Below are 25,728 nucleotides of genomic sequence, written 5' to 3'. Positions count from 1 at the left end.
GCTGCCTCCTGCTAAGACATTCCATATCAGCTGGTGGTGCTGGTTGTTGTGGCGTGCTGACAAAGCTTTTCCACATTTCGGCCATGCTAACCCTGCCTTCTGAGGTGGTGGTGGTGCCCCAGCTGCGTTGGCAACCTCTTCCTCCTCCTCTGCCTTTGCCTTGTGCTTCCACTGAGCCCCCAGTGTCAGTTGGGAATGCCCTCAGCAGTGCGTCTACCAGCGTGCGCTTGTAGTCGCACATCTTCCAATCACGCTCCAGAGAGAAAATTAGGGACGACACATTGCCCTTGTAATGAGGATCCAGCAGGGTGGCCACCCAGTAATCAGCACAAGTTAGAATGTGGGCAACTCAGCAGTCGTTGCGCAGGCACTGCAGCATGTAGTCTCTCATGTGTGCCAGGCTGCCCAGAGGCAAGCACAAGCTGTCCTCTGTGGGAGGTGTATCATCTGTGCAGGTAGTATCCCCCCAGCCATGCTCCAGTAATGCCCACGAGCAACGTTGGGTGCCCCCTTGCTGTGAACACGGTTCCTCCTCCTCCTCCACCTTATCCTCCAGAACTGTGCCCTTGCTGGACAATTGTGTACCTCGCCTATGCTGGTGCAGGAACCCACCCTCCGAGCCACTTGTGAATGACTAGCCTGATAACCATGGAAATGACCCCTCTTCCTCCTCCTCCTCCTCTTCCTCCTGTGCCACATCCTCTTCCATCATCGCCCAAAGCATTTTTTCAAGGAGTCATCGGCACTTGCCATGTTGGTGGAGTACTCGAAACAGTGCAACATGGCACACAAGTCTCGTATGGAGGCCCACTCATTGGTGGTGAAGTGGTGCTGTTCCCATGCGTGCTACATCTGAAACTCCACTATCGCCTGCTGCTGCTCACACAGTCTCTCCAGCATGTGAAAGGTGGAGTTCCACCTTGTGGGCACGTCGCATATGAGGCAGTGAGCGGGAAGGCCGAAGTTACCCTGCAGCGCAGACAGGCGAGCAGCAGCAGGGTGAAAACGTCGAAAGTGCGCACAGATGGCCCGCACTTTCTGCAGCAGCTCTGATATATCTGGGTATTTTTTCAGGAATTTCTGCACCACCAAAAACAGTACATGCGCCAGGCAAGGGATGTGCATTAAACCGACTAGGCCCAGAGCTGCTACGAGATTTCGACCATAATTGCACACCACCAGGCTGGGCTTGAGGCTCAGTGACAACAACCACTCATCGGTCTGTTGTTCCATGCCCGTCCACAGCTCCAGCGTGGTGTGGGGTTTTCCCCCAAAATATATGAGTTTTGAGGAGGTGGTAGAGGAGGAGGAAGCAGAGTAGGAGGAGGAGGCAACAGGAGGCAAAGAGAAATGCCCTGCAATCCTCGGTGGCAGAAGGACATGCGCCAAAATGCCACCCGCCTCAGGCCCAGACGCCACTACATTTGCCCAGTGTGCAGTTAGGGAGATATAGCGTCCCTACCCGTGCTTACTGGTCCACGTATCAGTGGTTATGTGGACCTTGCCACAGATGGCGTTGCGCAGTGCACACCTGATTTTGTCTGCTAATAGGTTGTGTAGGGAAGGGATGGCTCGCCCGGAAAAGTAGTGGCGGCTGGGAACCACGTACTGTGGGACAGCCACCACCATCAGGTTTTTAAAACTGTCCATCTCCACCAGACTGAATGGCAGAATTTCAAAGGCCAGGAATTTTGAAATGTTGGCATTCAGGGCCAGGGATCGCGGGTGAGTAGGGGTGTACTTCCTCTTTCTCTCCAGTGTTTGGGAGATGGACAGCTGAAGGCTTCCATGGAACAGTGTGGAGATGCTTGAGGACGGTGGTGGACGTGGTGGTGTTTCTGCCACATCCTGTTTGCGGGGTGGCAGGTGCCACTGTCACTCCAGAGGTGGAGGAAGAGGCTGAGACAGCAGCAGAAGAGCAAGCAGGAGGAGCCTGAGACCTTTCTTGGTTTTTCAGGTGCTTACTCCACTGCAGCTCGTGCTTTGCATGTAGATGCCTGGTCATGCAGGTTGTGCTCAGGTTTAGAATGTTTATGCCTCGCTTCAGGCTCTGATTGCACGGCATGCAAACCACTAGTGTCTTGTTGTCAGCACATTGTCTGAAGTGCTGCCACACAAGGGAACTCCTGGGAGCTGGCTTTGGTGTGCTCAGTCCCTGGGTGCGGTGGGCAGTAGCAGGCATACTGTCTATTGGACGGCCGCTCCGCTTTTGCACCCTGCTCCCTCTTATGCTGTGCTGGTGCCTCTGTGCAACCACCGCCTCCAAACTGCACACGTCACTCGCATGACCTTGATTCCATGTGTGGTCTAGGACCTCATCATCCTCCACATCTTCCACCCCCTCCTCAACCCTGCCCTCCTTGCCGGTCTGCACACTGCAGAAAGCCAATGCAGTTGGCACCTGTGTTTTGTCATCAGAGACGTGCTGTGGTGGTCCTTGTATGTCCACATCCTGAAACATAAGTGGTTGTGCACCAGTGCACTCAATCTCTTCCACTTCTGGAGCAGGGCTAGATGGATGGCCCACGGAAACCCCACCAGCAGAGTCATCAAAAAGCATAAGAGACTGCTGCATGACTTGTGGCTCAGACTGCTTGGCTGATTTGCAAGGGAGTAAGGTGAAAGACAGATGGCTATGGGCTGCAGGTGCCAACTCTGAGCTTTCGGCAGGGGACCGGGTGGGAGACAATGTGAAGGAACTGGAGGCACTGTCAGCCATCCAATCTACTATCGCCTATACTTGTCCTGGCCTGACCATTCGTAGAGCGGCATTCGGGCCTACCAAATAACGCTGAAGGTTCTGTCGCCTACGCGCACCTGAGGAAGGTGTTTCGCTTGTGAGTGTACCTGGCACAGATCGACCACATCCTCTCCCTGCAACAGGAGCTCCACCAACACCAGCAGCACCACGACCAGGGCCACGTCCCTTATTTGAGGCTCTCCTCATTCTTTGCGTTCACCCACCAAACTAACAGATGGTTTATGTCAGGTGACAATGTAACCGCTAATAGTCATTAATTACGTTCACAGATAGTAAGGCAGTGCCGGTTTTCTAAAGAGAAAAAATTTCTAGAGGTCATACAACAGTGTTACAGGCGTAAATAATACAGTTACTTCACTGTCTCAAAAAATTTGAATTTGTCAAACAACAATGTAACAGTAGTATTTAACGGTTTTATTGGACTGCAGGAAATGCCCCACAGGCCGCAAATGTACTATTTAGCACCAAAAAAAATGAGAATTTTTCAAAGTGCGATGTAACCACAGTATTTGACGGTTCTATTTGACTCTAAGATATGAAGTGCATGCCCCAAAAAATCGAATTTGTCAAACTGCAATGTCACAGCAGTATTTAAAAATGCCTAGATGTTGCCCACTGATCTACCATAACAGGATTAAAGTAATGTGCCTGGCACACGTGCAGTTGCAGGGCAGGGTACAAAAACGTAGTGTAGCACCCACAAAAAAAATCGTTGTAGTTTGCAGATTCAACAACAGAATTCTTTCCTAATCTGTCCCTCACAGCTGCAGCATCCTCTCCCTACACTAATAAGAGCTCATGTGGCTCCAGCTTATATAGAGGCTGGGTCACATGCTGCACTGGCCAATCACAGCCAAGACATTAGTAGGCATGGCTGTGATGGCTTCTAAGGGCACACAAGTCAAACGCTTGTTGATTGGCTGCCCTGCAGCTTTTCAAAACGTGCCATTAAATCGCCTAACACCGAACCCGAACTGTTACTGAAATGTCCGGGTTCGGGGTCAAAAAAATCGTAATGTTCAGTACGAACCCGAACTTTACAGTTCGGGTTCGCTCAACTCAATTACTGATATTATTGTTGTGATACTTTTTTTGTTTTGACACACTAATATTTGTGTTCAGAGAAGTCTCCCACGTATAACAGTACCCCCCCCCCCCCACATACAGATTTTATGGTGTTTCAAAAGTTGCGAAGTCAAATATAAGGCTTGTAATTCAGTTTTTTCATATTGAAATTTGCCAGATTTGTTATGTTGCCTTTGAGACTGTATAGTAGCCCAGGAATGAGAAAACCCCCATGATGGCATACCATTTGAAAAAGTAGACAAGAAAAGGTATGTCCAGTATTATTTAGTAGTCATTTAGTCACAAACACAGGCCAAAATTAACGTTCAAATTAGTTTTTTGCATTTTTCACACACAAACTGTCAGGGTACCTGAGGCCTCTACCTCTAAGGGAGGTAGAGACTTGGTGGTTTGCCCGTCCAGGCGAGCTGTTTCCTTCGTTCCTCGCGGTTCATCCAGTCACTTAAACACCGGCCGCGAGGAATCCACGTCCTTTTCTAGCGGGACGCTCAATACGTGACGTCATGACGCTATCACGAGCGACCTGTCACTCAAGTGTCCGATATCCAATCGGTACTTGTCAGAGGCGTGATTACCATCCAGAGCCAGGGTATTTAAGCTTACTTCTCACTTCAGCTCATTGCCCTGTCGTGGTTCTAGCTTGTCTAGTCACTCAGTGCTCTGGTATTCTAGTTTGCTCTATTTGGTTTTGACTCGGCTTGTTGTACTACCCTGCTTCTCTGTTATCCCTTGACCCGGCTTGTCTCTCGCTTATCTGTCTTCTCGTTCCCTCGACCTCGGCTTGTCTCTGACTATTCTCTATTACTCTCGGTACGTTAGTCCGGCCATTCTAAGGCCCGGTATACGTACCTTTCCACTCTTTGTACTCTGCGTGTTGGATCCCTGTCCCGATCCTGACATTACGACAGGGCCAATGGATCCTGCAGGTACAAACAGTCAGCTTGGTTCTTCGGATCCCAGGTTTGACGCCATGGAGCATAGGATGGATCAGATGGCTTTGGCACTACAGGCACTTTTGTCTCGTGCTAGTAATCCACCTGAGGAGACACGTACTCCCTCTATTTCTCCTGCAGTCTCAGGTCTAGAGGTAGCCACTGTAGGTGCTTCTTCCCGTATTACCCCACCAGTACGTTATGGCGGGTCACCGGAGAAGTGTCGTGGCTTTCTGAACCAGATTAGCATCCATTTCGAATTACAACCCCGCTCTTATCCTACAGATAGAGCGAAGGTTGGATTTGTTATTACTTTACTCATTGAGAAAGCTCTGAGATGGGCCAATCCTTTATGGGAGAATGATAATCCACTAGTCTATAATTATAATGCCTTTGTAGCTGCGTTTAGAAGAACTTTTGACCCTCCTGGTAGAAAGGTCAATGCAGCTAGATTACTGTTGCGCCTTAGACAGGACAATCGAACACTTGTGGATTATGCACTAGAGTTCAGGTCCTTGGCGGCAGAAGTTAAGTGGAACGAACAGGCTTATATAGATGTGTTTCTGAATGGGTTATCAGATGTAATTCTTGACGAGGTCGCTACTAGAGAACTTCCTGAGAATTTGGAGGATTTAATTTCTTTTATATCTCGTATTGATGAACGCTTAAGAGAGAGGCAGAACACTCGAGATAGGACCCGTAGACCCTCCTTTAAACTAGCGCCTACCTTTCAAAATTCTGAGTTAGAGGACTTACGTATTCCTGAACCTATGCAGATAGGCAGTACTCATCTCACAGAGAGGGAGAGACAGTACAGGAGAAGGGAGGGTTTATGTATGTATTGTGGAGTCAGAGGTCATTTACGCCTAAATTGTCCCAATCGTTCGGGAAACGCTCGCACCTAAGTTTCTCTAGAGGACAGGCCTTGGGTGTTTCTACTTTGTCCTCTATTCACAACTACAAAGAGCTCAGGCTTCTGTTACCCGTTTCTTTAAAGTGGGAAAAGGGAGTAGTTAAGACTATGGCACTAATCGATTCTGGAGCTGCTGAGAGCTTTATAGATCAGGGTTTTGCTGCCAAGCATGCTATTCCATCCCAGTTAAAAGAGACACCACTGGCTGTTGAGGCCATCGATGGTAGACCGTTACTTGAGCCTGTTATTTTCCATGAGACCATACCGATTAACTTAACTGTTGGCATCCTACATAGAGAGGACATATCCTTACTGCTCATTTCTTCTCCGTCTATTCCCATAGTCCTGGGGTACTCCTGGTTGAGGAGACATAACCCTATTATTAATTGGGAGTCAGGGGAGATAGTTTCGTGGGGACAGAATTGTCAAGAAAAATGCTTGCGGAAGGTCTCACCTCTCGGATTAACCAACACATCGGCTAACTCTGACAATCCTACAGAGACACAAATTCCGCCTCAGTATCTAGATTTAAAGGCAGTATTTGACAAAAAGAAAGCCGATACCTTACCCCCACACAGGTCCTTTGATTGCAAAATTAACCTACTCCCTGGTACCATGCCCCCCAGAGGTCATGTATACCCATTATCTACGAAAGAGAACTCAGTTCTAGAGAAGTATATTCACGAAAATTTAGACAAGGGATTCATTAGGAGGTCCTCCTCCCCTGCCGGGGCTGGATTTTTTTTTGTTAAAAAGAAGGATGGTTCTTTGAGACCTTGTATTGATTATCGAGGCCTAAATAAGATAACCATTAAAAATGCCTACCCGATTCCCTTGATCACCGAACTCTTCGATCGTTTGAAGGGCTCTACAATTTTCACCAAGTTAGACCTCAGAGGGGCATATAACTTGGTGAGAATCCAGCAGGGACATGAGTGGATGACGGCATTCAATACTCGCTATGGCCACTATGAATATACGGTTATGCCTTTTGGGTTATGCAATGCACCAGCTGTATTCCAAGATCTGATAAATGAGGTTCTTAGGGAATTTCAGCAAGATTGCGTCATTGTATACCTAGATGATATACTTATACATTCTAGTGAGATTGAGACTCATCACAAGCAAGTCAGGAGGGTTTTGCACAAGCTTCTCCAGCATGGCTTGTACTGCAAGTTGGAGAAATGTAGCTTTGATCAAACCCAGGTAACCTTTCTCGGCTATGTGATCTCTGGGGAGGGATTTAAGATGGATCCGGATAAACTCCAGTCCATTCTAGAGTGGCCTTTACCCAAAGGTCTTAAAGCCGTACAGAGATTTATTGGTTTTTCTAATTATTATAGGCGCTTTATTAAGGGCTATTCTTCAATTATCGCACCTATCACTAATATGACCAAACAGGGGGCTGATACTAAGAATTGGACTACTGAAGCTCTTCTTGCGTTCAAAACTCTCAAGGAGCTTTTCGCTTCCGCTCCAATTTTAGTCCACCCCGACACTTCCCTGCCTTTTCTACTTGAGGTAGACGCATCAGAGACTGGTTTAGGTGCTGTCCTATCTCAAAGGTTGGGTGTTGATAAACCATTACATCCATGTGGATTTTTCTCTAAAAAATTGTCCGGTACTGAGAGCAGATATGACATTGGTGACAGAGAATTACTAGCGGTTATCAAGGCTTTGAAAGAGTGGAGACATTTATTGGAAGGTACTTTACATCCTGTTACCATTCTAACAGACCACAAAAATTTGTCTTATATCGGAGAGGCCAAGCGTTTGTCCTCCAGGCAGGCTCGTTGGTCGTTGTTTCTTACCCATTTCAATTACGTTCTGACTTACAGACCTGGCTCAAAGAATTCTAAAGCCGATGCGCTATCTCGCCAATTTGAGCCTTCTGCTTCAGTTGAACCACTTTTGTCCTCCATTGTACCCAAATGCAATATTATTGCTAATACCAGTCTTAAAATTCATTCTCCGCTACTTGACCAGATCTTGAAGTCACAACATCTAGCTCCCGGAGACACTCCTGAGGGAAGAAACTTTGTTCCTCCTGAACTTCAACTGGAGCTCTTACAATGTTTTCACGAAAGTAAAATAGCTGGTCATCCTGGTATTCGCAAGACATACTCTCTGATATCCAAGGATTTCTGGTGGCCTTCACTTCGTAAAGATATTGAGGAGTTCGTCGCAGCTTGTGAGACTTGTGCCAAGACTAAACTACCTCATGCATCTCCATGTGGCCTGTTACACCCCTTGGACATTCCTGAGAAACCTTGGTCCTGTTTGTCCATAGACTTTATCGTTGATTTACCTGCTTCCAAGAGACAGACTGTTATTCTCACGGTGGTGGATAGATTTACTAAGATGGCCCATTTCGTGCCATTACCTAAACTTCCGACTTCTCCTGAATTGGCGGAGATTTTTGCGAGAGAGGTTTTTCGCCTACATGGGATTCCTTCGGAGATTGTTTCTGATAGAGGTTCTCAATTTGTCTCACGTTTCTGGAGATCCTTTTGTTCTCAAATGGGTATCAAATTGAACTTCTCCTCTGCCTATCACCCTCAGTCTAACGGAGCTGCTGAACGTACCAATCAAAAGATCGAACAGTATCTGCGTTGCTTTGTTTCCGAACACCAGGACGATTGGGTCGGTCTGATTCCTTGGGCGGAGTTCGCACACAATAACCTTGTTTGTGATTCAACTCGCTCTAGCCCTTTCTTCATGAACTATGGCTTTCATCCTTCGATTTTTCCTTCGGTTTCCTCTTCTCAGGGGATACCGTCGGTTGATGATCATGTCGCCAACCTGAAGAAATTATGGGATCAGACTCGGCAAATTCTGTTACATAGTTCTTCGTTGTTCAAGAAACACGCTGACAAGCATAGAAGAGCGGCTCCTGTCTTTGTTCCTGGGGATAGGGTATGGTTGAGTACTAAGAATATTCGCCTAAAAGTTCCATCTATGAAATTTGCTCCTCGCTACATAGGTCCTTACAGGGTTCTCACTCGTATCAATCCGGTTGCGTATCGCCTTGCTCTGCCACCTGCCTTACGCATTCCTAACTCTTTTCATGTCTCCTTGTTGAAACCTCTTATTTGCAACAAATTCTCCTCTAAGGTCTCCTCGCCTCGTCCTGTTCAGGTGGAGGGTCGGGAGGAGTACGAGGTCAGCTCCATCATTGATTCCAGAATTTCAAGGGGAAAATTGCAATATCTGGTCAACTGGAGGGGATATGGTCCTGAGGAGAGGAGTTGGGTACCTCAGGAGGACGTTCATGCTTCTCGCCTTCGCAGAGCATTTCACCTCCGCTTCCCATCTCGCCCCGGTTCCTTCCGCCCGGTGGGCGTATCTGAGAGGGGGGGTACTGTCAGGGTACCTGAGGCCTCTACCTCTAAGGGAGGTAGAGACTTGGTGGTTTGCCCATCCAGGCGAGCTGTTTCCTTCGTTCCTCGCGGTTCATCCAGTCACTTAAACACCGGCCGCGAGGAATCCACGTCCTTTTCTAGCGGGACGCTCAATACGTGACGTCATGACGCTATCACGAGCGACCTGTCACTCAAGTGTCCGATATCCAATCGGTACTTGTCAGAGGCGTGATTACCATCCAGAGCCAGGGTATTTAAGCTTACTTCTCACTTCAGCTCATTGCCCTGTCGTGGTTCTAGCTTGTCTAGTCACTCAGTGCTCTGGTATTCTAGTTTGCTCTATTTGGTTTTGACTCGGCTTGTTGTACTACCCTGCTTCTCTGTTATCCCTTGACCCGGCTTGTCTCTCGCTTATCTGTCTTCTCGTTCCCTCGACCTCGGCTTGTCTCTGACTATTCTCTATTACTCTCGGTACGTTAGTCCGGCCATTCTAAGGCCCGGTATACGTACCTTTCCACTCTTTGTACTCTGCGTGTTGGATCCCTGTCCCGATCCTGACACAAACAAATATGAATGCAAAATGTGGCCTGTTCTTGTGACTAACTGGCTATTAAAAAAAGACTGGATTTTTTAATATCTTGGGTTGGGTCTACTTACCCTCTGCCCGAAAGATATGGCAAACCCAGATGATTGTTTCAACCTGGTAAGGTATCATCAGTCAGGTATAGCCAATATCCCTCTAGGCACCGTGAGCAAGGGATCCACTTCTGGATTGCCTTTAAATTTAAGGAGGGAAAAACAAGTAGCAAGAGAGTTGAGAACGGACAACAGCTCAATTAGCCTGCCTTTCGGTGGGTCCCCTCTCAGATCTCAAGCTGGTTTTACCTCAACTTGTGCCATTACAAAGAGAACATATCTGAAACATATCAGACTGGTCCCACCGATTCGGGCAGTCCAGATCTGATCTCGTGCAGAGGGAGCTTGCTGGCATTTTGGCTCTGGCCTGCCCGTACGGGTGGGACCAGTCTGATATGCTTCAGATATGTTCTCTCTGTAATGGCACAAGATGAGCTAAAACCAACTGAGCGGGGACCCACAGAAGGGTAGGCTATTTCAGCTGATGTCCGTTCTCAGTATACTCTTTCTCCCCTTTTGTTTTTTGCTCTCCGTGTGTAGCATAATGTTTGCATGGCTTTGCTCATGGATTTGCAGTTAGAAATGGTTGCTAAGGCGAGGGGCGTGGCCGGACGCAGAGCTGAATAGACGTGCACTAATTCAGCTCCCTGAGTCCGAGATTCAATCCGCAGCAATCTGAGGTCTGAAATTGAAATGGGTAACCCCAAAAAGAATAACTCTTCCCTAGGAGCTGCCCACAAGACACCAGGATCGAAATCGGGACCGCTTACCCGTTATTTCCGCAATTCCGCGGACCGCGAGGACGAGACCGCGGGCCTCAAAATGGCGGCGGATTTGGCGCCCGCTAGCCCTGCTTCATCTGTGGGCTCCTGCAATGTACAAACCCCCATGCAGGACCAGGAAATAAAAGACCTGGCCAACATGATTGGAAAACTAGAGGCTTCTTTCCAGGCAAAAGTGGATGCAGTGGGAGCAGACATACAACAAGTAAGTCTTAAAGTCACAGACCTCGAGGAGGAGAGGGGTGTAATGCAAGCCCAAATTACTAATAATTCCTCTACCCTGGAAGCTCAAACCCACATACTATCTGCCTTTCAAAGACAGTTGGATGATTTAGACAATAGGAGCCGCAGGAATAACTTAAGAATAAGGGGCCTCCCGGAATTACAAGGAGAAGATATAATAGCCACCCTGTCACAACTATTTAATCTTATACTGGGGGACCCTATTGATACCCCCATTTTAATGGACAGAGGACACAGATCTCTACGTCCAAGAGGAGCAGTTCCAGAGGCACCACGTGACGTCATCTGTAAGCTCCACTACTTTACAGTAAAATAATCCATAATCAGGGCACTCAGAGACACGTCTCAACCCCTGCTTTTTCACGAACACCATATACAGATTTTTCCAGACCTTTCCTGGTTCACTCTCCAGGCGCGGCGAGCTCTAAAACCCATTACAGAACACTTGCGCAACCGCAACATATGCTATAGATGGGGCTACCCCTTTGCACTTATAGTTAACAACAAAGGGAATCCACACTCCATTGCAACCCACCAGGATGTCAGACCTTTCTTACAGGCACTAGACCTCCCGGAAACAAATATCCTGGACTGGTACGGCCCGCAACCTAACCAAGACGCTACCATTCTACCCCAGAGACAGAGATGGAACACCCCAGCTAAAAGGCGAAGAGCGGACCAGAGGTTCCTCTCACCCAGAGGGAGAACTACACAGCCTCCAGGCAGGGACCCGCAACGAATTGCATAACAGCTCCCACGTTCTGTTACTCCCCTTCCCCATACCAACACACCACTCTTTCCCTCGCAGGTGAAGACAACCTAGAGCAATGATTCATATGAAATATGTTCTCTTGATTACGCTGACATGGCAGTATAAGAGGATGGAAAATTACTAGCAAGCGAACTTTGGACATGACCTTCCTCATTGCTACCTCTACACCTTCCAGGACTTACCCACATGTAGTCAAAGGCAGGAAGTGCGCTCACGAAGATTCCAGCGCCCTTGGATCTCCTACCACTAGTTACTGGGTCCACCCTTGAAACACTGGCCCACACACGGAGAAGAGCACATCGGATCAGAGACACTCTGAGAACTTTTGTATCTCTCTGTCAGAAGGACACTAGCAGATCACGGATGGTTTAAAAATTGGCAAGCTGAGGGGATCCGGACTCCTGACAGTTTCGAATATGATGAGCATCAGGTCGTATGTCCCACTACGCCCCTACACTCATATGTGCATTTTACTGTTGTATGCAATGTTTGGGAGGGGTACAAGGTTCACGCTCATCTGTATTTATTGCCATAACTTATTAATAGTATGTGTTGTTCTTGACCTACTACCACCCACCTCTCCCCCCCTCCCCCTCTCTTCCCCCCTCCTCCCTCCCCTTTCCACCCCCCCCCCACTTCCCCATGACCTCTTAAAGAATATGTTTCGCTAGTAAGGATTGTTCTCTCGGGTTCTAGCTTAGCTACTTACCCGAATAGTTAGTGTCCTGACTCTTGCACGGAGACAGGATTATATTTCTTTCAAGGTTTGCCTTTTGTTTAACACATTGTACAGTTGTTCATCTGAACTTGTCTTTAGCAACCGAGGGCAAACGTCCTTGGAGCATAAGGGGGGGGGGGGCGCGTCAAGCCATCACCTCCCGATTTGAGGACTGACTGGCAAAAGTGCTCCCCTGGCTTTGCCTGTTACACCACAATTTGTTTAAAGTGGTATAGACTACACACAAGCTAATCACATGGTAACAAACACTACCTCACTGATAGGTCACTCGTTCCCAACATGGAACGATAGATAACTAGAGCTCCATAGGAATACTTGTTACAACACAACCTACCGCACTGAGATCTAATCACACATAAATAGAAAGATGGCATCGCTCAGAATTCACACACATAATGCTAGGGGTTTGAATGTCCCAGAGAAAAGAAAACTTGCACTTGCAGATTATCAAAGGCATAAAGCAGCTGCCCTGTAGTGATGGGAGTAAGCGCAGGACTTTTCTTTCTGCATTTGTATCAATTTATTGTATTACTCAGCCTGGTTACAATGCAGCCGCCCATCCCATCTGTTCCCTATTAAGGGTTAATAATGTTAAAGGATAGGATTGTTGAACATCTAAAAACACATGGATTTCAAGATCAGAGACAACATGGGTTTACTTCAGGGAGATCATGCCAAACTAATCTTATTGATTTTTTTGATTGGGTAACTAAAATTATAGATCAGGGTGGTGCAGTGGACATTGCTTACCTCGATTTCAGTAAGGCTTTTGACACTGTTGCACATAGAAGGCTTATCAACAAACTACAATCTTTGAGTTTGGATTCCAATATTGTTGAATGGGTAAGGCAGTGGCTGAGTGACAGGCAACAGAGGGTTGTAGTCAATGGAGTATATTCGAAGCTTGGGCTTGTCACCAGTGGGGTACCTCAGGGATCTGTACTTGGACCCATTCTCTTTAATATTTTTATTAGTGATATTGCAGAAGGTCTTGATGGTAAGGTGTGTCTTTTTGCGGATGATACTAAGATATGTAACAGGGTTGATGTTCCAGGAGGGATAAGCCAAATGGAAAATGATTTAGGTAAACTAGAAAAATGGTCAGAGTTGTGGCAACTGACATTTAATGTGGATAAGTGCAAGATAATGCATCTTGGACGTAAAAACCCAAGGGCAGAGTACAGAATATTTGATAGAGTCCTAACCTCAACATCTGAGGAAAGGGATTTAGGGGTGATTATTTCTGATGACTTAAAGGTAGGCAGACAATGTAATAGAGCAGCAGGAAATGCTAGCAGAATGCTTGGTTGCATAGGGAGAGGTATTAGCAGTAGAAAGAGGGAAGTGCTCATGCCATTGTACAGAACACTGGTGAGACCTCACTTGGAGTACTGTACACAGTACTGGAGACCCTATCTTCAGAAGGATATTGATACCTTAGAGAGAGTTCAAAGAAGGGCTACTAAACTGGTTCATGGATTGCAGGATAAAACTTACCAGGAAAGGTTAAAGGATCTTAACATGTATAGCATGGAGGAAAGACGAGACAGGGGGGATATGATAGAAACATTTAAATACATAAAGGGAATCAACACAGTAAAGGAGGAGACTATATTTAAAAGAAGAAAAACTACCACAACAAGAGGACATAGTCTCAAATTAGAGGGACAAAGGTTTAAAAATAATATCAGGAAGTATTACTTTACTGAGAGGGTAGTGGATGCATGGAATAGCCTTCCAGCTGAAGTGGTAGAGGTTAACACAGTAAAGGAGTTTAAGCATGCGTGGGATAGGCATAAGGCTATCCTAACTATAAGATAAGGCCAGGGACTAATGAAAGTATTTAGAAAACTGGGCAGACTAGATGGGCCGAATGGTTCTTATCTGCCGTCACATTCTATGTTTCTATGTTTCTATGTTATAGGGGTGTATATAAAAAATACCCCTTTCTGTCTCATTAGAGATTTTTGCCAGAGGCTCAAGGAAGCAAGGTGAATGGTTAGAGTTAGGACCCACCTAGGGGGGTCTGCCTTGATGTTGGCAGGTGGGCTCATCCTCTCATGGCCATTGGAGGTAACTAAAAGACCTCCATTTGTTTAAAAATACATAGGGATAAAGGAGAGAGCGCAAGTAACTTGTTTTTCTTTGGTTTTTATCTCATACCATGCCTATGAAATTACTATGTTATTGACCAAATGTGAAAATATATTTTACAACCAGCTTGGAAGGTTTAAAATTACGAATGTTATCTTACTATTGATACTTGCAGGGCTGCCATCAGAAATTTTGGGGCCCCTGACAAAGCACAAGGTCTGGGCCCCCCCTCCCCCGCCCCCTCCCCCTCCCCCTCCCTCCCGGGCCCGCCCACGCCCTACCTAGTCTGCTGACAATGATGCGGGACTGAATGTGGTGTGTGTATAGTGGAAGTGAATTAGAATGTGTGTAATGGATGTAGTGTTTGTGTGTATTAGATACTGTTTGTGCAGTGAATGCAGAGTGTGTGTTTGTTTAGCGGATGCAGTGTGTATAGTGAACGCAGAGTGTGTTTGAGTAGTGGATGTAGTGTGTGTACAGTGATGTAGTGTGTGTTTGTGTAGTGGATGTAGTGTTTGTATGTACTAGATGAAATGTGTTTAGTGGATGCAGTGTCTGTAGTGGATGTAGTGTGTGTATTAGTCACAGTGTCTGTGTATAGTGAATGCAGAGTGTTTCAATTTGTGGTGGATGTAGTGTGTGTACTGTGAATACAGGATGTTTGTGTAGTGGATGCTGTGTGTACAGTTAATGCAGAGTGTGTGTCAGTATAGTGAATCCAGAGTGTGTGCATAGTTTAGTGAATGCAGAGTGTGTGTTAGTGTGTAATGAATGCAGAGTGTGTGTTAGTGTGTAGTGAATGCAGTGTGTCAGTGTAATGAATGTAGTGTGTGTGTTAGTGCAGTGAATGCAGAGTGTGTGTAAATGTGTAGTGAATGCAGAGTGTGTGTAAATGTGTAGTGAATGCAGAGTGTGTGTAAATGTGTAGTGAATGCAGAGTGTGTGTAAATGTGTAGTGAATGCAGAGTGTGTGTAAATGTGTAGGGAATGCAGAGTGTGTGTTAATGTGTAGGGAATGCAGAGTGTGTGTTAATGTGTAGGGAATGCAGAGTGTGTTAATGTGTAGGGAATGCAGAGTGTGTGTTAATGTGTAGGGAATGCAGAGTGTGTTAATGTGTAGGGAATGCAGAGTGTGTGTTAATGTGTAGGGAATGCAGAGTGTGTGTTAATGTGTAGGGAATGCAGAGTGTGTGTTAATGTGTAGGGAATGCAGAGTGTGTGTTAATGTGTAGGGAATGCAGAGTGTGTGTTAATGTGTAGGGAATGCAGAGTGTGTGTTAATGTGTAGGGAATGCAGAGTGTGTGTTAATGTCTAGGGAATGCAGAGTGTGTGTTAATGTGTAGGGAATGCAGAGTGTGTGTTAATGTGTAGGGAATGCAGAGTGTGTGTTAATGTGTAGGGAATGCAGAGTGTGTGTTAATGTGTAGGGAATGCAGAGTATGTGTTAATGTGTAGGGAATGCAGAGTGTGTGTTAATGTGTAGGGAATGCAGAGTGTGTGTTAATGTGTAGGGAATGCAGAGGGTGTGTTAGTGTGTAGCGGATGCAGAGTGTGTGTTAGTGTAGTGAATGCAGAGAGTGTTTGAGTAGTGGATGTAGTGTGTGTACAGTGATGTAGTGTGTGTTTGTGTAGTGAATGTAGTGTTTGTATGTACTAGATGAAATGTGTTTAGTGGATGCAGTGTCTGTAGTGGATGTAGTGTGTGTATTAGACACAGTGTCTGTGTATAGTGAATGCAGAGTGTTTCAATTTGTGGTGGATGTAGTGTGTGTACTGTGAATACAGGATGTTTGTGTAGTGGATGCTGTGTGCACAGTTGATGCAGAGTGTATGTTAGTGTAGTGAATGCAGAGTGTGTGCATAGTTTAGTGAATGCAGAGTGTGTGTTAGTGTGTAATAAATGCAGAGTGTGTGTTAGGGTGTAGTGAATGCAGAGTGTGTCATTGTAATGAATGTAGTGTGTGTGTAAATTTGTAGTGAATGCAGAGTGTGTGTTAATGCGTAGTGAATGCAGAGAGTGTGTTAATGCGTAGTGAATGCAGAGAGTGTGTTAATGCGTAGTGAATGCAGAGAGTGTGTTAATGCGTAGTGAATGCAGAGAGTGTGTTAGTGTAGTGAATGCAGAAAGTGTGTTAGTGTAGTGAATGCAGAGAGTGTGTTAATGTGTAGTGAATGCAGAGAGTGTGTTAGTGTGTAGCGGATGCAGAGTGTTAATGTGTAGTGAATGCAGAGAGTGTGTTAGTGTGTAGCGGATGCAGAGTGTGTGTTAGTGTAGCGAATGCAGAGTGTGTGTTAGTGTAGCGAATGCAGAGAGTGGGTTAATGTGTAGCGAATGCAGAAAGTGTGTTAGTGTAGTGAATTCAGAGAGTGTGTTAGTGTAGTGAATGCAGAGAGTGTGTTAATGTGTAGCGGATGCAGAGTTTGTGTTAGTGTAGTGAATGCAGAGTGTGTTAATGTGTAGCGAATGCAGAGAGTGTGTTAATGTGTAGCGAATGCAGAGAGTGTGTTAGTGTAGTGAATGCAGAAAGTGTGTTAGTGTAGTGAATTCAGAGAGTGTGTTAGTGTAGTGAATGCAGAGAGTGTGTTAATGTGTAGCGGATGCAGAGTTTGTGTTAGTGTAGTGAATGCAGAGAGTGTGTTAGTGTGTAGCGGATGCAGAGTGTGTGTTAGTGTAGTGAATGCAGAGTGTTAATGTGTAGTGAATGCAGAGAGTGTGTTAGTGTGTAGCGGATGCAGAGTGTGTGTTAGTGTAGTGAATGCAGAGTGTGTTAATGTGTAGCGAATGCAGAGTGTGTGTCAGTATAGTGGATGCAGTGAGTGTGTTAGTGTGTAGTGTATGCAGAGTGCATGTTGTATTGGTGAATGCAGTGTGTGTATTGTATTAGTGTATGCAGTATGTATGTTGTGTTAGTGTATGCAGTATGTATGTTGTGTTAGTGTATGCAGTATGTATGTTGTGTTAGTGTATGCAGTATGTATGTTGTGTTAGTGTATGCAGTGTGCGTGTTAGTGTATGCAGTGTGTGTTGTACTAGTGTATGCAGTGTGTGTTGTGTCAGTGTATGCAGAGTGTGTTGTGTCAGTGTATGCAGAGTGTGTCGGTGTATGCAGAGTGTGTCGGTGTATGCAGAGTGTGTCGGTGTATGCAGAGTGTGTTGGTGTATGCAGAGTGTGTTGGTGTATGCAGAGTGTGTTGGTGTATGCATAGTGTGTTGTGTTGGTGTATGCATAGTGTGTTGTGTTGGTGTATGCATAGTGTTTTGTGTCAGTGTATGCATAGTGTTTTGTGTCAGTGTATGCAATGTGTGTGTGTGTGTGTGTTGTGTCAGTGTATGCAATGTGTGTGTGTTGTGTCAGTGTATGTAGTGTGTGTGTGCTGTGTCAGTGTATGTAGTGTGTGTGTTGTGTCAGTGTATGCAGTGTGTGTGCTGTGTCAGTGTATGCAGTGTGTGTGTGTGTTGTCAGTGTATGCAGTGTGTGTGTGTGTGTGTGTGTTGTGTCAGTGTATGCAGTGTGTGTGTGTGTGTGTGTGTTGTGTCAGTGTATGCGTGTGTGTGTGTGTGTGTGTGTGTGTTGTGTCAGTGTATGCAGTGTGTGTGTGTTGTGTCAGTGTATGCAGTGTGTGTGTGTTGTGTCAGTGTATGCAGTGTGTGTGTGTGTTGTGTCAGTGTATGTAGTGTGTGTGTTTGTGTTGTGTCAGTGTATGCAGTGTGTGTGTGTGTGTGTTGTGTCAATGTATGCAGTGTGTGTGTGTGTGTGTGTGTGTGTGTGTGTGTGTGTGTGTTGTGTCAGTGTATGCAGTGTGTGTGTGTGTGTTGTGTCAGTGTATGCAGTGTGTGTGTGTTGTGTCAGTGTATGCAGTGTGTGTGTGTTGTGTCAGTGTATGCAGTGTGTGTGTGTTGTGTCAGTGTATGCAGTGTGTGTGTGTGTGTGTGTGTTGTGTCAGTGTATGCAGTGTGTGTGTGTGTGTTGTGTCAGTGTATGCAGTGTGTGTGTGTAAATGTGCTGGGGTGTGGGGGGGGGGGGGGCATTTTAACCTAATTAAAAAAGAAAAAATTAAATTGTTTCTCCCCCCTCCCTGCTTACCTGTGTCTAGGGAGGGGGGAGATTCCATCCCTGGTGGTCCGGTGGCATGGTGGGGCCCCCCGGCTTCCCAGTTACCGCAGAGGGGGCCCAGGCAGCACACAGCCTCTTCTCTTCCCTCCTCCAATAACTCTCGCGAGACCCGCGGAGCGTTGCCATGGCAACCGGGTCTCGCGAGAGTTATTAGCAGAAACGAGAAGAAGAGAAGCTGTGTGCTGCCTGGGGCCCCTCTGCGGTAACTGGGAAGCCGGGGGCCCGGGGCTGCACACATAGATAGCGATATTCGCTATCTATGTGTGCAGAGAGGGAAAGTGGGGCCCAGGACTGGCAGAGCAGTCCGGGCCCCCCAGGGCCGCCGGGCCCGTGACAACTGTCACGGTTGTCACCCCCTGATGGCGGCCCTGGATACTTGTATATGTTTATATTTTGTATGACAATATGTTTGTACTTATCACGCTACATTGTATTTCTGTACTTAAAGAAAACCAAATAAAAATTTAAACTGAAAAAAAAAAGGAAATGGTTGCTAAGGCATCTTTGCTTATCATTTTAGCAAATGGCCCATGCTCAACCAAACCAAAGTACAGTAAAGTGCATTGAGAATGAGCATTTAGGTTGTAAACTATAGTAAGTCTACTGGGCACAATGGAATAAAGAATGGAAACTCTGGCAAGAGATCCTTGAATTTTCCTACAACTCTGAACAGGAGACATAAAAACACTGAGAATGGACAACAAAATTAATGTCTTGCCCTTTAGTTAGTCTCTATTCATGTCTCAAAGAAATGTACTTATCACATAGAGAACTTTAGCTTTTCACCTATGAAACTGATCCCACTGATATCACCCACAGGGGGGTCCAGATCCGAAATTCCAGCAACCCCAACTGATAATTTTGGACTCCATTGGGCCTCAGCAATGAGCTGTAGCCTGAACCCATCTAGGCATAGTGAGCACAGGGTATACTTCTAAATCAACCTTTCAGCTTGGGAAGAACCTAAACAGTTTTGAAGCAAAAAGCAAATAGTATATATTGGAACACTTAGAATGGACAAAAACAAAGTGACTCCACTACTGGAAGTAGAGCATTGCTCATTGGCTGAGAGTGATCAGCGTATGCTCTCATGAGCTAGCTCTGCACTATTGCCACTAATGTGTTCTGTAGTAGTTATGGTACTTGGAGTGTTTCTTGAACATAAAAATGTCAACATATTTTATTTTGAACTGTTTACATTAACAATATAAATATATCATTTTTATCTGTAAAGCTTGTGTCTTTTTTTTTTTCAAATATAAGTTTTTAGAATGTATTTCTTGTTGGCAATAGCCATAATGGCGTCTCCAGGCAATAACCACAATGGCCTCTCTAGGCAACTGCAATCCTGAAATCCTGAGGGTTTTTATAACAGGGCTATACTTGAGCAATTAACATTAAGGTATAAAAGGTCCCATAGACACATAGAAATATATACTGCTCTAAAGGTTTGTCTTCGGGAAATATATATTTCAAGGAAATTAACAATTTTCTATCCTAATTTTACCTATACCAAAGGTGAGTTATACCAAAAAGAGAGAATGTAAAGAAAGGGTTAAATCAGTGGGATTCTGATTTAAAACAATCTTGCATTGCCTACTTCATTATTCTAACATTTTTGTACAGATTAATATTCTTCTGTAGCATTGCTGAAACAAACTATTACTAAGTAACTAAGTAAAGCTACTGAAGGAAGGTAAGCTTTAAGAAGACGTTTCCTTACATGTAAGAATGTGATGTTTTGATTATTATTTGATGTAATTGAGACATTTCAATGTAATACTTGTCAATGTGTGTGTGATGTTCAGATATATATATATATATATATATATATATATATATATATATATATATATATATATTATTTTACATATTTTTTGAGATATAAAAAAATATATCTAATTTGATCATGTGCCAGTTTTGAATACAGTAACTGCTCTTCACAGGTTAAACTAGTTATAGAAAGGAACATATTGAAACGGTTTTAAAGACACTTAATTTAGTTTGTAAACGATCCAATTCATTTTGGGAACATGATTTTACATTTCTTTGTGTGAAAGAGTTCTTCAATAAACAAAAACTGGTCACTGAAATGTTATACTCACTTCAATCATTTTTTTAATCTTATGACAGGGACAAACACTCTGAAGGATAGTGCAAATAGTCCAGGAGCCAGCTAATATTAATGGCTCTGAATAAAGGTAGATAGTGGAATAAGTACTATTAAGGTGCTGTACAAATGGGTACTGCACCTTTAAGAGCTATAGATACAGTCTAAAAATGCTGGGCTAGGTCTTATATATAAATAATGAACAGAAAAATGTAAAGGAGTGAAAGAGAAAATAGAATATACAACAATAAATCAAAATTGCAACAAATGATTGCAACAAATAGTTGGAGGGTGCAATTACAAACTTTGCCTGATATGATAAAGGGTAGCAGATAGTTGCACCAAAATGCTCTACTTTGTATTTAACAAAGATAAAAATAAAAATAATAATAATGATAAGGCACTGCAGTATAAGGAACTGTGTGCTATAGCAATAGTATCGCTAGGAAATGTAGGCAATGGTCAAAAATAGTAGGTACAGAACTGGGTAAAATATAAAAATACAGATCTGTCCATAATCAGATATTAATTACCAGTCCATAGAGATGTGAAAAAGTTATATCTGATTGTGGACAGGTCTGTATTTTTGATATATTTTTAATTTTTAAATTTGTATCGATTTGTATAATAAACTGGTTCTTATATTTTACCCAGTTTTTGTACCTACTATTTTCAATTTGATGCATAAAAGTAAAAATAAAAATAAAAAGATTTTTGTGAAACATTTGAAATAATCAGCTGTAGGGAAGAAGTCACCTTTATGTTTATAACTATACTAAACCTCTTTTAATAGAAATAGTGCAACTTTTGTTAGAGATTATTCTTGATCATAATAATATGATCGCGAATTTAGCCAAAAGTCATAAATGGAACGAAATATTATTAATTAATACATAAAGTGCATAGAGTTGAATAAAGTGCTTAAGTTAATACAAAATGCATTTTATTAGTCAAAAGTAAAGTGCAAAATTTCAGGGAAAAGTGAAGATCAAATACAAAATGTATAAAAGGTGCCAACCAAAAATCAATTAAAGATATACTATTGTATTTATTTTATAAGAACTAATCTTGCATCACCAATTAATCTATTTACAAAAAATATGTCTATTTGAGTCATAATATGCAAGTACTAAAGTTTCAGAATTGTTACAGTATTGTAGTACTTATTACACCCAGTTGAGAAGAAGCACTAAATATGCTCAAATAATTGTATCGGTGGGAAAAGAAGGTGAGGTATATCTGAAGGGCTATCACCAACACCAACACCCTCAATTGAAAGATATCTGAAAATGAAATGAAGAAAAAATATATTTTTCTAAAAAAAAGGTATATATATATTTTTTTAAATTAACAAGATTAGATTGAATTCCTGATTCAAGCCCTTCCTGATTCAAGCCCTTTGGGTGGAGTGCATCTAATTATTTTATAAAAAAAAACTTCTCGCAACAATAGTCGCTTCTGTCTATCTCCACATCTAGAACATGTTCAATTATTTGAAATCTCAATTGGGAGAAATTATGATGAGCTTTGCTGAAATGTAGGGGTATGGGTAGTTCTAAAAGGCCAGTCCTAATTGTTAATTTATGTTTAGAAAATCTGTCCTTCATCCTTTGGATAGTTTGACCCACATGGACATTTGAGAATGTATACCACAAAAGTGGTCAAACATGTCACAAATTTTTTGATTGGATATTTTTTACCACTGTGTGGTAAAGCCTTTAATCATTGAATTACAAGAAACACAATTTAAGCATGCAAAAACAAACATTCTTTTTAGAGTTCTGTATGGGTGATTTTTGGTAAATGATGGTGCTCGTTTATACACAGGCATTGGTTTATTTTTAAACTCCTCAATATCAGGATGACATTTGGAGAGTATATCCCAATGTCTGTTTAATGTCTTATTAATGTCAATTGACAAAGTACTGTATCGGGAAATGAATTTAACTCTTTTGCCTATGTCATTTAATTTGGGACAGGTATGGTCTGGCAAGTGGATCTAAAAATGTTGAGAAAGGTGACAATAAAGAATCAATGCCAACCACTATGGGCCTACCTGGTGAATCTATCAAAGGGCTTGAATCAGGAATTCAATCTCATCTCGTTAATTTAAAATTTGTTTTTAGACATTTTTTTTAGATACTTTTTTAGATACTTTAATTTTTATTCTTCTTTTCATTTTCAGATATCTTTCAATTGAGGGTGTTGGTGTTGGTGATAGTCCTTCAGATATACCTCACCTTCTTTTCCCACCGATACAATCCTTTGAGCATATTTAGTGCTTCTTCTCAACTGGGTGTAATAAGTACTACAATACTGTAACAATTCTGAAACATAATTTTGGTACTTTATTTTTATTTTTATTTTCACTTTTATGTTTCAAACTGTGGGTCTTGAGCAAATATCAATTTTTAGTCATCATACATATTGTTATTAACCAATGATTGATGTATCTAATATGCCCATCTGTATATTGGGAATATTTAAATTTCTATTTATTTTTTTAGTTTTATTTGTGCTTTCATGGCTTGTTCCTTTATAATATGCAGACAGTGAATGTTGATGTAATTTCTAGTTATCAAATATAAACAGCTTCATGGATACTTTGGAGATTAAACATCAAGTCTTTTAATTTCATGAGCATGTATATTTGAATTTAATTATATTTTTTGCTATTCCATGTACCTGGCACCTGAAATAAATTTTGCTGATAGGCTTATTGTTGCTTATGTTAATAGTTCTGCATATGTGGACCCCCCATATTGTGTGGTTGGTCGGGGTGATCTGAGCATGCGCCCGGACTTAGCCATAGGCTGTGCCATCTGGCTCCCTTGAGCGGATGTGTGATTGTAATGTACCCAGAAGTAATTGTATTGAAACGCAACTTGCGTTCCACCGTGGCGTTCTCAGGGAAATCTGCTTAGCAGTTCTCTTCATATGTGATCAGTAACTTGTTTATTTTAATTCATGATGGTTATTAATGCAAATAAACTACTATTAACAATGTATTACGATTTACAGCTGTCACTTTTCTGTTAATTATACCCATTCACATGTGTGCTGTATGTTATGTGATTGTTTTGATTCATCTATATACTGTGTTAGTTGGTGTATTTGTTAGCTTGATAAGGACCTAGATGGTCGAAACATTGCTGTGGTTCTAATAAAGTGCCTGTCTTGAACCAAGGACAGCCTGGACCTTTTTTCCTATATTCTACTACTTTGGCAATCTGGTGTTTGGTTCCGGTACAGTTAAAGCATCCTGGCTCAGACTGATGGGAGTGAGTGCAGTTCCTTACACACTCTACAAGGATTGTTAGAAGCTCTGTCCTCTGCACCTGTGAGGCAGCGTAGAGGCAGCATACAGAGAGGAGGTATAATGAAACAATGGTTCTTTTCCTACTCCTTGTTTTCATGTTTTCCCTGTTCCTGATCTGAACTGGATTATGATGTAATTTGCTAAATCAATAAAACAGAGCATCACATTAAAATCACAATAGAAAAGTTTTGTTAAATATTACTATTTTAAAAGCTCCTTCCATTTTACCCTAGAAATACAGATGTGTTTAATTATTAATATACATTTTCAAATTCTCTCCTAGATAAGGAATTTGCTTAAAATGAACCAGACAGAAATAAGAGAATTTCTGCTCCTGGGATTTCAGAATATCCAGATTTTTAACCGTGTGCTATTTGTTCTTTTCCTATTAATATACATATTAACACTGATCAGTAACCTGCTAATTATTATATTAGTGGCGAAGGTCTCAAACCTGAAATCTCCCATGTATTTCTTCCTCAGTCAGTTATCCTTGTCTGATATATTGATCACCACAAATATAAATCCCAATATGCTGCAATGTCTCATTACTGGGGGAATACACATAACCATTAATGGCTGCTTCACTCAACTTTTCTTCCACGGTATATCAACAGAAGCGGAATGTCTTCTTCTCACAGCGATGTCCTATGACCGGTATTTGGCCATCTGTGACCCATTACATTACATTTCTATCATGGATCATAGATGCTGTCTCTTGATGGCTCTTTGCTCCTGGCTGTTAGCATTTCTACCATTGACTGTTATTATTTTATTAGTTTCTAACTTACATTTCTGTGGACCCAATGTATTTGACCATTATTTCTGTGACTTTGGACCTCTTCTTGAGATGTCTTGCTCAGAATACACTGTAATTTTATTTGTAGATTTTGCCTTAGCCATACCTTATGTTTTATTCCCCTTTCTGTTCATAATTTTCACATATATCTCAATTTGTATCACCATCTTGTCAATCTCTTCCACCACTGGAAGACAGAAAGCCTTTTCTACCTGCAGCTCTCACTTGGCTGTAGTGAGTATGTATTATGGGACAATAATAGCTGTATATATGGCTCCCTCAAAAGGCCAGTCTATCAATGTCAATAAGATTATGTCTCTTCTGTACACAATGGGAACCCCCTTTTTAAACCCAATCATATATAGTCTTAGGAATGAGGAGATTAAGAAAGCTTTCGTGAAATGGACATCAATCCACTCAAAAAGACATTAGATTTAGCATGGAAACACCATCAAGACATAGCAATGTATCAGTTCAGTTTTTATTACATGTGCATAATGCTGTCCTATTACAGATTCGTGTTTCATATGCCCTGTTTCTTGTAGCAGATTCCCTCTGTTTGATCTGTCTTTCTGGCTACCCCTTAAATGGTTGTTGCTTTCTTTTGTACTCTTAAGATATGTTGCAGTTACTCACTTTGCATGTTTCTTCTGTTGCAATGTAGAGGAATGTGGTGCGGATAAATCAATGATTAGCCTGGGTTTAAGTGAGTTTTTCCCCGTGACAATCCCAATGGAATTGGTTCTCCAAGAAGTAAAAGGTGGTGAGTGGAAAGGACCCAGCAAAAACCCTTGGTCCACCTCAATTGTGATAAGTTTATGTACCAGCTGTGGGTCATCTCGTGTGGAAAGTAAGTTGTCACATTCCAATGTGCCTGTAGGTAAATGTATCAACCCTGTGTGAAAACCCTCCGATAGACCTGTTATGAGGTAGTCACTAAAATGTCGTGATGGGTGTAGATGTAGTAAATCGGTGAATAAGCTGAGGTTCACGCATGTGAGATAGGGTTTAGGAAAAGCTTTATTTGGGCACATTGTCTTGGAATGAGCCCTAAAACAATGTGA

General features: G+C 43.0%; 1 protein-coding gene across 1 annotated transcript; it reads left to right on the top strand.

Moving 5' to 3' along the window:
* The first annotated feature begins 24,166 nt into the window (after positions 1 to 24,166).
* LOC134602047 (olfactory receptor 1468-like) lies at positions 24,167 to 25,096 on the top strand. Its single transcript, XM_063446548.1, has one exon. The coding sequence runs from the start codon at positions 24,167 to 24,169 to the stop codon at positions 25,094 to 25,096; it is 930 nt and encodes a 309-aa protein (XP_063302618.1).
* Positions 25,097 to 25,728: the final 632 nt, after the last annotated feature.

The sequence above is a fragment of the Pelobates fuscus genome, chromosome 3, assembly GCF_036172605.1.
Source record: "Pelobates fuscus isolate aPelFus1 chromosome 3, aPelFus1.pri, whole genome shotgun sequence".
In the NCBI taxonomy this organism is placed as follows: Eukaryota; Metazoa; Chordata; class Amphibia; order Anura; family Pelobatidae; genus Pelobates; species Pelobates fuscus.
The sequence above is the reverse complement of the archived record's forward strand: the minus strand, read 5'-3'. Positions and strand labels throughout refer to the sequence as shown.